Source organism: Mugil cephalus, chromosome 21 (assembly GCF_022458985.1).
Source record: "Mugil cephalus isolate CIBA_MC_2020 chromosome 21, CIBA_Mcephalus_1.1, whole genome shotgun sequence".
Taxonomy (NCBI): domain Eukaryota; kingdom Metazoa; phylum Chordata; class Actinopteri; order Mugiliformes; family Mugilidae; genus Mugil; species Mugil cephalus.
In genome coordinates, this window is record NC_061790.1 from 6,582,794 (window position 1) to 6,595,350 (window position 12,557).

Below are 12,557 nucleotides of genomic sequence, written 5' to 3' on the forward strand. Positions count from 1 at the left end.
GAAAGAAAATGGTTTACCTTTGATTAAAAAACACTAAATGGGAAGGAGTAACAATCTCTGAAGCTGAAGCAAATCAGTTGAACTGAATCACTACTAATTTTTGCATCTTGGTGTCACCCACGATGACAGTGAATGTAGCTTGGATTTGTTCAGTCGGTTTGGCAATCAGTGTATCTGGGTGTTCATACTTGCGAAATAAATCCAGCTCGTGTTTGATCTGTGTCTTCACGGAAATGTTGTGTAACTGTCCTCATGCATGTGGGTGTGGGTGCCTGTTCAAATGACAGCTATGAACATCAATTACAAAGATTGTTGCTGCACTGGGGAGCCAGGGTAAAACCCCGGTAAATTTATGGTCCGAGCTCTCTTTTTCAATGATTACCGGATTTGATCAATTTGGCCTCGAACAGGTCTCTCTTTTTTTATGTATTTTTTTTATCCTGCGGTTCGATTTGCATCTATGGTACATACACATCTCAGTCCAAAACACGTCACTATCTTTTATAAATTCAACCAGGGTTACAATGGTGTAAAAAGTCACATTCCTCCCTGCCTTGTGTTGCTGGGCTTTTTGCTGACTTACAGGGCAGGAATGCATTGTGCTGGACTGGTTAATTTTCCCACACTGGCCCCCCTCATGTGCCTCCGATTTACCGTGTTGTTAGGTTTTTATTCACTGGTCGGACAGGGCAGTTTTCATCCTCTTTATTTAATTCAATCACGTAGAAGGAAAATGCTGAATGTGCCAAATGTATCTGTTTGTAAGAGCAAATCGTCACGACGCGAGTGTTAATACATAAGACCTTCTATGGTGGAGTGGTGCTTTGGAAACTGGACATTTTGAGAGGAAAAACAATACAGAATGTAAGGGAACAAGTGGGAAAAGTCAATAAAAAAAAAATCAATGCTTGCCATCATCTTTACTTTTCCATTCTTTTGCGTCATTTTCCTCTCGCCAAAGACAAATCAGTATTATTCCGTTTCAGCTTACCAGAAAGAAACCATATCATTGTATTGACATGTGTATTTGAACTTGGCTGATATATTTAGTCAATGAAATGCATTAGTGATTCTATTTATATGCTTTTAGTTGGATACATTTACCCTTAACTGAATATAGGCCTTATGATTAGGAGTGGAAGTACAATCCAAAGTTACGGAGTATCTACACTTCTCAATACTACTTTATCCTTATGTTGTAGTTTTTACTCTACCAGTACATTAATTAGTTCAGAACAGCTCGTCTTAACATGTAAGCATGCTGTTACTCCATATTTAATTATACCCCAATAATACACAGTAAATAAAAGTATAACAGAAACTAAGGAAAACATATGTTAAAATACTATTGCTGATGGTATTTCCATTATAATTAAAGACTGCAAATACAGTTTTTCTCATGTGGGAGTAGTTTTACATTATGAGTCAAGAATCTGTACGCTTCTTCCACCACTCCCTAGACACATGGACAGAAGCTATCACTGGAAAAATATAAGCCAGTTTTTCCAAAGTGTATTTTAAGGCCTGTCCTTTTACTATTGTTCAAACCCACTCTGCATCTGCTCCTGTTCTCATTGTTTTATGATAAGAAAGCATGTGTGTTACATAAACTATTTGTGGCACATCTAAATTTAGATACAAATGACTAATGGGGAACTGGCAGGACTGCATTTGGAGTGTGTCCAGTTGGTTTTAAAAAAAAGTGATTAAAACAGATTCAATTTAAAACATGTTGAGAATGCTTAAAATTTCACATTAACCGACTTTCAAAGAGTTAAGATTTGAGACAGTTGCATTACATAGCATATAAGAAAACCACTGAGTTGTATGCAGTATAAACTGTATTTTTATTGAAGACCACACAGGTTTTTAAATAGTACAAGACATGAAGGTAGTAGGGTCACGCAGAGTGTCCACTAAAAAAAATTAATGGTTTGAAAAACAGCAGAGAAACAAGCATCTTCAGTATAGAACTTGAAGTTAGCACACATTACTTTTTTGTTGATATGACAAAAAATATTCCTATTATTGGTTACAAACGTGAGTCATGGGCTCTTAGTTGGATCTGGAGACAAATGGCAGAGGAATGTCAATTTCTATCTGTCTGTCACCGACTCTCACATATTGTTCAATGTTTTTGCTTTTTTGCTTAAGGGTCCTAGTGACATTGTTGTGGACTTTGTTAATGCGTTTTACCATACCATCGATCCTGGACTGTATGTCGGCTCTAAGCTCTTCATTAGACATGTCAGCTACAAAGCTCTGGAGTTTAGCTAGCACAGATTTCAGATATTTCATTACGGCTCTTTGGACTACTTCAGCCCGCTCAGCAACGTCAGCCAGGACACGAGAGTTCAGGGCATCATTGTACACATCAGTCATAAATGCAAAGAGCTTCTGGACATTCTCAGATTTTAGATTCTGGAGAAACCTCTCACACTGTTCTACAGTGAACTGCATGAATCCTGACAGTTTCCTAATGATATCCTCCAGCTGCACATTCCTCACAGTATCAATCACTTGGCTCTGGATTTTCCTCAAAGCTACTAGCAAGTTTTCAAGAATTTCTTTTCCAGTGACAATATCGCCAGAGACGGGATGGGTAAACTGAATGGCCTGGAAATAATTAAGGGCCCCTTCAAACATGAAAGCAAAGTACTGTGGAATTTTTTCAGCAGCCTCCTCAGATACGTCAGCAACAAAGGCAGTGAATTTCTGATAGACCTCAAGCCCAGAAAGCCTCTGCTCATAGCCTGGGAGCTGGTATGTGGTCTCCCTCAGGAATTTAACAACAGCATCAAGTACAATTTCAACTTTCCTTTGGTACTCTCTGAGGATTAAAATGGTCTTATCTGTGAAAGATGTCATAACATCAGAAGGATTTACTGCTGCAAGGTTGTCAGCAGCTCTCTTCAACATCACTTTACCCTGCTTTTTAGCCCACCCAAAGAAACTGTCAAGCTTTCTAGACTGTTTGTTGATTTCGTTGTATGCTACGGTAGCTTGAACAGATGCAATATCCATGACGACAGGCACCTGGTTCTTCAGTCCCAGCAACATCTCGTATGGCATCTCCGTATTCCAGGTTGTCTGAAGGTTCAGCTTCTCAGAGTTCACAGACATCTTAAGACCCGCAATGTCAATGTCGGTTGTTGGCTCAGACTGTTGAAAAACATTTCACAACATGTCAAAACATTTAATTATTAAAAACTACACCATTTGCATTAAAATTAGATGTTGGTAGTAAGCACGTCTAATTTAATCTTACCGGGTAACGACCATAGAGTCTTGCTTTCACTTGTGCTGGCTGTTTAGTCTGCACCTGTACTGCAATCAGTCCGGTAGATGGAGTGGACATGGAGACAATAAGGCCTTCCTCTGGATTTCCAGTAAGCTCCTGGTTGAATTCCATGGTCAGGGCAGGGAAATGGACCTTTCCTGAATTGGTGATGGAGGTATCAACATTTTTTGAACTCAAGACGATGGCGCTGTCATGGGTTCCCTCTAGCATCAAATTTTTCACGGTCAGGACGGAGGCCATTTTGAGTCCATCCACTGTGTTCACGTTTGTGCTACCTTCAATCTTTCCTTTGAGAATGTCAAATTCAGAGTCTGAGAAAGCGTCAAGCTTCATGGTTATGCCGTCCTTGTTGAGTATGCTGGCATCAGTTTGCAGTGTGACCACTCCTGTCTTCATTGAGAACTCATAAGTCAAATCACCCATCAGTGGGATCTTGATGCTCTGAATTTTGGGCAGGGTGATTTTTGGAAGAGTAAGCTTGCTGAGGGCAGATGGAACACGCATGGAAGGCATTGTGACAAGAGTGAAATCAGGTAGAGGAATTGTGAATGTAGACATCTCAACATCCATCACTGGAACTTTGTAGGCAGGGACTGTGATGGTTTTAGGCAACTCAATGCTGTACTTTTCATACTCTGCCTTTGCTTTGTCATATGATGCAGCGAGGATGGCAGCAGCCTGGTCCTTGCTGATGAGCACTTTCTTGTGCAGTGCCTTGATGTTGGTATTAACGGCATTGATGACTGGATCCATGTTAATGTCAATGGTGACCATGTCTGTGTTCTTAATGTACTTCAGCTTGGAGTGCATGTCTAATGTCTGCTCAGTTGTTTTCAGGAGGTAGCCCAGGCCAGCATCTTCCCACAGTGTGAAGTCTTTCACTCTTGGTGTGTTCATGTCAACAAATGGCACAGGTATTTCAGGAATGTTGATGGGCACCTTCAGCAAATCAAGATTTGTCTCTGCATTGATCTGGGAGAAGATGTTAATCTCTCTTTCACCATTATCCATGCTGAAATAATGGGAGTATTTATATTCATTGAATTTTGCCAGACCTGTCCAGCTAGCTTGCTGCACTTCAGAGTTCAGGGTAAAAGCAATGTCATTCTGGAGATCCATCTTTCCAGGCAGCATGAATGGAAGGGGAATGTTGGCATTTCCCTTGTTCTTGGTATCAAACACAAGCTCCTTAGGTGAGACCAGAGCAAGTGCAGAGCTAGAAAGAGTTCCCTCAACCCGACCAGCCAATTGTGCATTGTGAGAGGCAGTGAAATCAATTTTCATGTCTTCAACTTTAGCTTGGAGCTTGACTTCTGCAACGCTGCCCTTGATGAAAGGTGTATCTGTTTCAAACTTAGCATCAATAATTACATGACGGAAAATGCACATATCGGCCACCACATTTTGATTCATCTTAAAGTAGCCGCAGCCTGTTTCTCCAGCGAAGGTCATCTTTGCTGTGTGGAGATCCATAACCACCTCTATGTCACTCTTGTGGGTTACCTCATCTGAATAGTCTTTGACTGTATATTTTTCAGTGGCCAGATTGTTAAAGGTCAGACTGGCAGTTCCAGCTTCAACCACAAAGACTGTCTTTTGATTCAACTTGGCTTCACTGATGATGCGGAGTGGTGGCATGTTAAGATCATGCTTGTAGGCAGTCTCCACCGTGGCAGAAACTCCATTTTCCATGGCAAAGAATGCATTGTTGACAAGCTCTGCAACATACATTTCAGTTGTGGCCTTTGCAGTAGTCTCAGCTGAAGCCTGAGCGGACAGTCCATAGAGAGTCATTGTTCCCTTGTGGTCAATTGTAATGTATGACTGATCAACCTTGAGGATCTCAGAGATGGACAAGCGTCTCATCTTGGGTAAAGCCATATGTGCGCTGGCATCAACAGTGAAGTCAAGGATTTTCAAAGTAGATGTACCCTGCGAGTTGAGGTTCATTTTGAACTCTGGTGTGACCGATGTTGTGGTGGTGTTCTCCAGGTCAGCAGTAGTCAGCAGTTTGTAATGAGGTGAGTTAACTCTGAACTCACCATAAAGTTTTCCAAAACAGGGAATCTTACTCATATCAGCCACTTTCTCTTTCAGCTCCCTAGTGAATGTGTCATAATCAAAAGATCTGATCTTTTGGACCATTCTCATGAAGTAGTCACTCATATCATCAATCAGTTGTTTGAAGTCAAAGGAATATAGCTCATTCATAAGCTCTTGAACAGGCATCATAGCCTTTTTCATCAGTGGCTGGATGTCAATTGACCTGAGGGCATCAAATGCAAGTTGAATCTTTTCCCTCACCTGATACTGCTTCATAATTTTAACAAGCTCATCCATGATGGCGCCAATCAATTTTTCAACCTCATAGCTGGACAGGATCTCTTCTACTTTGGTGTAAAGCACATTGAACCTGTTAGTAATGTTGTATTTCTTGATCCAAGCCATGACAGTGTCCTTGATCGATTTCAGGAGATTCATAACTTTGTCAGTTGGGAACTTGGCTGTCAGGTCAACCATGTAATTTTCCATTGTATTGAAGAACTTTTTCAGATCTTGGATGAAGAGGTTCAAGTCAAAATTTTCAATGACGTCCTTCAGTTCTGTCAATTTCATCTGAATTTTGGCACTGATCTGATACCTGGTGTTGACGTCTTTCAACATTTCAATGCTGTCATCCATCAGCCTCATCACTGTGGTCTTCATGTTTTCAATCACTTCTGGCAGATACTCAATGAATGGGATTTGGATGAAGTGGCTGTCACTGTTCTTGTCATACTTCACAAATCCAGAGATGGCATAATTTTCACCAGCCTCGCTGAAGAAGGGGGTTGAGATTTCTCCTTTCATTTCAACTCCCATTCTCTCTGCATTGTTATAGGCACTAATTTCTTGATTAAAAGTGTGCTCATTTAAATTAGATATCATCTTCGCTGTGACACTCTGCTCTTGGAGGCTCAGCAGGCTGCTGAACGCGTTGTCCATGTTGGTTTTGATGGTGGACCTGCCCTGCAGTTCATGTGAGGTTGAGGCTCTGCACTCAAATGAATGTGTTAACAGCATGGGTTCTGCCTTCAGGAGGAATGTGCTGTACAGTTCACCACTCTGGTGTCCATATACATTCACACCACCGTTTGAATTGAAAATGGCTTCAATGGTCAGCATGAAGGGAGCAGCAACAGTTTTGACAGTGCTGTCCAGGCGAAGAGCACGTGAGTTGAAGTTAGCAATGTTGTTGAACTTCAGGGTCAGACCAGAAACCTCCATATCAGTAGCGTGTGACATGTGAGATCCAAGGAGCTTGCCGTTGGTGTTGCACTTTGCAGACAGGACCATGTCAGCAAACTTGATTTCATAAGTCTGCTTGAGCTCTTCCTCTGAGAAGACTCCCATCATGGTTCCAGTCAGCATCATGCTGTAGGGCTCCGCCTTGAACTGAGCATCATTCACAAAGTTGACTTCCATTATCTTCAGGTCATTTTTCACAATAGCTGAGGCAGTGAAACGCTCCATGTTGACTGTGATGTCGTGCATGTAGGAGTTGCTGTTGTCAAGGAAATTGTCAGTCTTGGACTGGAGGGTAAAAGATTTCAGTGTAAGAGACAGTGAATGGGTATTATCGGTCCTCATCTCATTGAAAGATCCAACCAAGTTGTTAGAGAGAACCAAGCCATCTTCGTTCAGTCTGAAGTTTACTCTATTCCTGCTGTTGATGTCAAAGAGGTTACCCTTAAACATGCTGTTCAGATAGATTTCTGTGCTCGCAACCTTCCCCTCAACATTGAGTTCAGCTTTGTTCTCTTTAATGGATCCCTTTGTTGTGATAGACACGGTGGCACCAGAGGTTTCAAGTCCGGCATGGAAAACATTCTCAAATGTGAGTGGGCTGTGCTGAGCAGTTGTTGTGCAGGTGGTGGTCAGGCCATTCATATTCAGGGCCAAGGTTGCCTTGTGGGAAGCAATGCTTGAAAGGATCTTCATGGAGGCATCAGTATTGATCTCCATGCCAGAAGGGCTCATGGATCCAGTAAGCAAAGAGTAGAAACGGTTCTCTGTGTCATCGGCTGTATTCTCAATTCTGAGGGTGGCCTGTCCTCCAAAGGCAGAAAACTCAACCTGGCTATGAAGCATTCTTCTTTCGGCCTTGGTCACGGAGTCACACAGCATTGTAAGCTTGACATCCCTGTAGTTAAGGTTCATTTTAGAGGTGTGCTTCATGATCTCGCTGTTCAGGTCGGCGGAAGACTCAATCAGAAGTTCTTCGTTTGCATATGACGCCTTCATCATGCTTACAAACTTCAGGATTTCAGAGTTCATCCTCAGTGAACTTTCCAGTTTTGCTTCTTTCTTTGCTGGCTCAACAGAAAAGGCGTGGTAATAGGTGGTGGAAGCGGTCATGGGCCCAACAGTCACTCTTCCATCTGTGTTTACATCTCCAGCCAGCCTGCTTGAGTCCAGGGTGAGCTGGGTGGTGATAGTAAGAGAGGTGTCCAGACCCACTGGGGCCATGGCATACACATTATACTGCCCTGTTGAGAGCACACTATCTGTGACAGCAATGGTTTCCAGCACTTTAAAACCTGTGTTGATGAACATGTGCTTCAGGGAACCATCAAGGGTGATTGCCATAGTTTTTGCATTTGTGTCTGTGATTTTGGAAGATCCTATAAATCAAACAAACAAACAAACAGGAAAAACAATTATTAGTATCAACCTGTATGTCTTTTCTGTCACATTAAACAACGTACAGTATGTATAAGTCTTGAAAGATAAATAATTAAATTACCCTCAGCTGAGAAGGACAGAAGTTTGATGGGACTGTCAGCCATGACACTGAACCCGGCCTCGTAAGTCGGAGACTCTGCACTGCTGTTGCCAGCAGACACTGTTCCCTCCCAGTTGTAATAGTTGCTGTTGACCTTGGCAGCCATTTCCATCATTCCCATCAGAGGCATGGTGAGCTCATACTCAGAGGGAAGGGTAAAAGTTGGGACTTGGATCTCCTGTGGTGCAAAGTCCATACCCAGCTGAGGCACAGAAATGCGTGGGGAGGTAACCACTGAAGGTATCCTCAGCTCCTCAGATGATTTGCCTCCAAGTGGCAGAGGGATAGTGATTGTCATACGGTTCTGGTTGAACTGGTATCTGAATGCACTTTCACTGGTGAAATGATAAAAACATAACACTTAGAACCTAAAACATATATTTAAGCTCAGACTAAATGTCATTTTAAGATCAGGATTAAACTGAAATTGTCTTGTAATCATATAAATGATGTATGTTTCACTTACACATTCATGAAGAGGTTTTCAGGGATGGATGGCATCTCTACCACAGCAATACTGTTCCTCAGATTTTCAACATAGGGAACATCAGCTGAGATCTTGTCCAGCCAGATGTTGCTGGCCTGATGAAAGAAACACCCCATTTATTATGCTCATGTTTGGAAAAAATAACTTTCGTTATGTCAGTTGTAGCAATTATAGTCTTTTCACCTCAATTCCCTTGGTGACAATGTGACGCAGTTTCATGTCAGAATTGACAACCTTCTGTTCCATGACATCATCTGCAAATTGTTTCAACCAGTCCTGGAGCATTTCGGTGTAAAACAGCGACGATTTAGTGTCGGCGTTCATATTGGACATCAGCTTAACCTCAGCCTGGTTTTCACCTGAGATTCAAAATATTTACATTTTACTTTTACATTCGAAAGGGTGAAAAATGACACAAATAATTAATCTTTGAAATTAACGAAAACAGTTTTTTAAGTAATATACCATATTTCAAGGTGACTGCCTGGATGGAGGAGATGTCCATGGCCTTAACAGAACTTCTGATCTCCATGGTAAGTTCTTCAGTTTTGCTCATGGTAGCAGTGACGGAGGCATCAGTCTTGAGAGATGGGACTAACAGCTGAACCTGCAGCATGCCATCAGTCATAGCCTGAACCCTGCAATTAATAAGAATAAAAAAAATCAGTAAATATCCAAATGCAAAAAAAAAAATAACAATAAAACTCTATTATGACTGTTAAATGCAGTACATAACTTTAAAAAATATATATATTTGACTGAAAGCAAGGATAGAGCTGGGATTACTCACTTGGCGCGGCCAATCAGAGAGAGCTGGGGCACGTTCTTGTTGGAAATCTCGAGGGTGATGGACTTTCCTCTGGCATTGCTGTCGGTCAAACCAAGCTTAACGCCCGCCTCAACATCAAAGTCAGGTATCAGGACCTGGGTGGTGAAGACGTTCCTGTTCCTGTTGTATTTCATGGTGGCTGTAGCCTCAGTAGACTGAGCACCTGAAGTCACAGAACAAATATGGCTTCATCATATATCAATGCGACTACAAAAAAAGAAGAAGAAGAAGACGACCATGGGTTGTGCCAAATCTCCAAATACGATGCCCGTACCTTCAGCTTTCAGGGTCATCTTCACAGAGTCAACCTTCTGGCGGCCGTCTTTTCCTTCACTGAGGAGTTTGTAAGCGATGGTGGCTGTGTACTCAGAGACCTCTTTAGTAGGCTTGATGACTGCAGTAAACCTGGAGTGGGGTAAAATCTTTGATGAGTTTTTACATAAATGCAACTACATCACAGCACCAGCTTTTGACAGAAGACAGAATTTTCCATTTCCATGAGGTGATTAAGTGCTTTCACTTTAAGAATGATAATGATTCAGTATATTCAAATAACTACTTACTTAGTCTCTCCATTCAATGGGAAGTAGGGAACAGTTGTCCTGTCACCGGTGTTGGCCCGAAGAATTTCGGTGCAGTATGTGACTCCAGAGAAGAGAGGCCTGCAGTCTGATTCACCATCTGTGTGTGAGATTTTCATGGCCTGTCCAGCACCCACAATCAGCACTTCATTGCTATTTCAAAAAAAGAACAGAAATGTTAGTTAATCTCTTCTAATTGTGATTTTACAATAACACAATCTAAACCATATGACAGCAGTGTCTACATCTAGAGATTAAAATACTGACTCTATCAAATATGCATGTTTTACAATATTTGTTACCTGATGGTGAAGAGCTTTGTGGTGCCCGTAGGAGCCGGGATGGAAAGCTTGACCTGGTTCTGCTCGACGGTGATTTTGGCATTGAGGGCGCTCTCGTGGTACATGTTGGTACGCATCTCAACAGCAGAGGCAACAAATTCAGGCATATGGACACCCATCTGAGTCATGAATTCAACTCCAACAGAGGGCATGAAAACCAGCTCCTTCTGCGAAAAGAAAATCAATAAAACAGACAACATGAATTTAAAAAAGTTTGCAAATGAGGAACGATGATAACAATGATACACATTTTACGAACATCTAATTAAATTTCAAAAACAGAAATTTACCAAGTTTGGAGTGAGGCTGAAGCCTCCCTTTGCACCAGGAGTGAAGGTGCCAGACAGAGCAAATGTCAGAGGCAAACCGGATGCTGTTGGCATGATGAATTTGTTGTCCATGAAGATGTAATGAGCAAAAATCTCATTCTGAGTGCTCGACATCAGGTTAGCCACGGCCTGACAGAAAGAACAAAACTGTTTTACTACTTGCTTTGGTGAAGAAAATTAGCTGGCCAAACATTATATTAATGGATCAAAAGAGTCCAGGGTTGTACCTTCATAGGCAGGATGCTCATGAAAATGTCGGTATAGATTGCTGTATTCCAAGCAATTTCCTCCAGGTCACTGGTCTTAATGTAGCCAAGCTCAGCTCCCATGATCCTCAGGTAGGCCATGGCCTCTGGGGTCTCTTGGCTCTGCAGATCTTTTACCAGCTTGTTAAAGTTGAGGAGGATCTCTCTCACAAGATTTTCAGGAACCTTAATAAACAGTGTTGTTGTTTTAGTAAAGATGGAATATGACTCTAGACTGAAAATATTTCATGGGAATAATTACACACAAGATACCTTTTGTCCAGCTGACTTCAGGGGAGCAACCCATTTCTCCAGAACTTCTTTGACCTTGGGAGGCATCTTGTCCTCAGTCCAATACAGAGTCTTAGAGAGAGTGTCAGGGAAGAAGCCATTCTTTCCAAACAAGGCCTCAATGGTTGGCTCAAAGCCCTTTCCTTCCATGCCAACCTATCCAAAATAATTAACAGTTAGCAAAAATAAAACATTTAGGTCTAAAATCACAGTGAGTTTCACATGTGATTTAGCTAACCTACGTATTTAGTAAGTGAATATCATGATCTTTAGTACCTCCCACATATCCATGCTGAAGCCAAAAGCTTTTAGGGTACTTTCCAGCAAAACTTCCCTCGGCAGCTGGCTACTGGGGTCAAAAATGATGTTGCCCTGAACGCTGGCCCCAATCTTCTCATGTGCCACGCCCAGCTTGTAGTTGCGAGACTTTGTGGTGTAGTCGTCGTGTGTGTCAACATCAGTGTCCTCCAGGGCGGCCATGATTTTCTTGCCGAGCCTGAGGGGAAGGTTCAAATCAATTAGTTAAATATGAACAGACGAGGCCGGAAATGAGCGGAGTGTTTCCATAAGATAAAGCATAAAGTTAAAAAAGCTCTTACTTTTGGGTCTCTGAATCAGATGAGGAGATGATGTTGTAGACGTGGGAGGTCACGAAAGCCTTGACCTGCTCGTTCTGCTCCTGCTTAATCAGCTTCTTTACCATCTCAATGTCACTGTCTTTGGGATCCCTCATAAGAATCAGATAAGCTGCCAGGCGCTTCTGCACAGCACCCTTGGGGTACTGGCTAACCCTCTGCAGGTTGGAGCGAACCTGGACCACAAAAGACAAATGAGTTATTTATAGTCACAGTTTTTTATAGTCACAGTTAACTTTTAGAACTTTACTCCTTACAAATGGGAAACCAGATTATTATTCATGCGGAACTGGATGTTATTTACCTCATCTGTCACCGACATGCGCCTGAAAGCCTGGATGGATGCCAGCTGCACAGCCAGAGTTGTTGCAGGCTGTCTCATGCACTTCAGCAGGGTGGTTTTAATAGCAGGGCCAGCAGCCTCCATTGCTTCTCCCATGTTACCAACAACCTGGATAGAGTAGTAAAGAAAATTAGGAAAAATGGTGGAAGAATGTCAAGAGGTGAATGTTTGTAACTGATTACTTACCCTTAGGGTCAAAAAGGTTAGGTCTTTGTCTCCAGCACAGTCTGCACCAAGAAGGGTAGTCATATACTCATAGACAGCAGTGATCTCAGGGGTGACACCCTCAGCCTGGTACAGTCTGGAGAGAAGGGTATACATTGGTCACGATGTACTAATGAAACCATCAT

The 12,557-nt window shown here is 42.1% G+C and overlaps 1 protein-coding gene across 1 annotated transcript in view; it reads right to left on the minus strand.

Annotated features, from left to right (window-relative positions):
• LOC124999454 (apolipoprotein B-100-like) overlaps positions 1-12,557 on the minus strand; it is a 35,668-nt gene that overhangs the window by 20,329 nt on the left and 2,782 nt on the right. Inside the window, 17 exon segments of the mRNA XM_047574371.1 lie at positions 2,057-3,162; positions 3,269-7,965; positions 8,088-8,461; positions 8,593-8,708; positions 8,797-8,972; positions 9,079-9,251; positions 9,404-9,605; positions 9,717-9,847; positions 10,006-10,176; positions 10,326-10,531; positions 10,655-10,822; positions 10,921-11,124; positions 11,212-11,385; positions 11,506-11,725; positions 11,829-12,040; positions 12,169-12,315; positions 12,394-12,508. Coding sequence (XP_047430327.1) covers positions 2,057-3,162; positions 3,269-7,965; positions 8,088-8,461; positions 8,593-8,708; positions 8,797-8,972; positions 9,079-9,251; positions 9,404-9,605; positions 9,717-9,847; positions 10,006-10,176; positions 10,326-10,531; positions 10,655-10,822; positions 10,921-11,124; positions 11,212-11,385; positions 11,506-11,725; positions 11,829-12,040; positions 12,169-12,315; positions 12,394-12,508 — 8,592 coding nt within the window.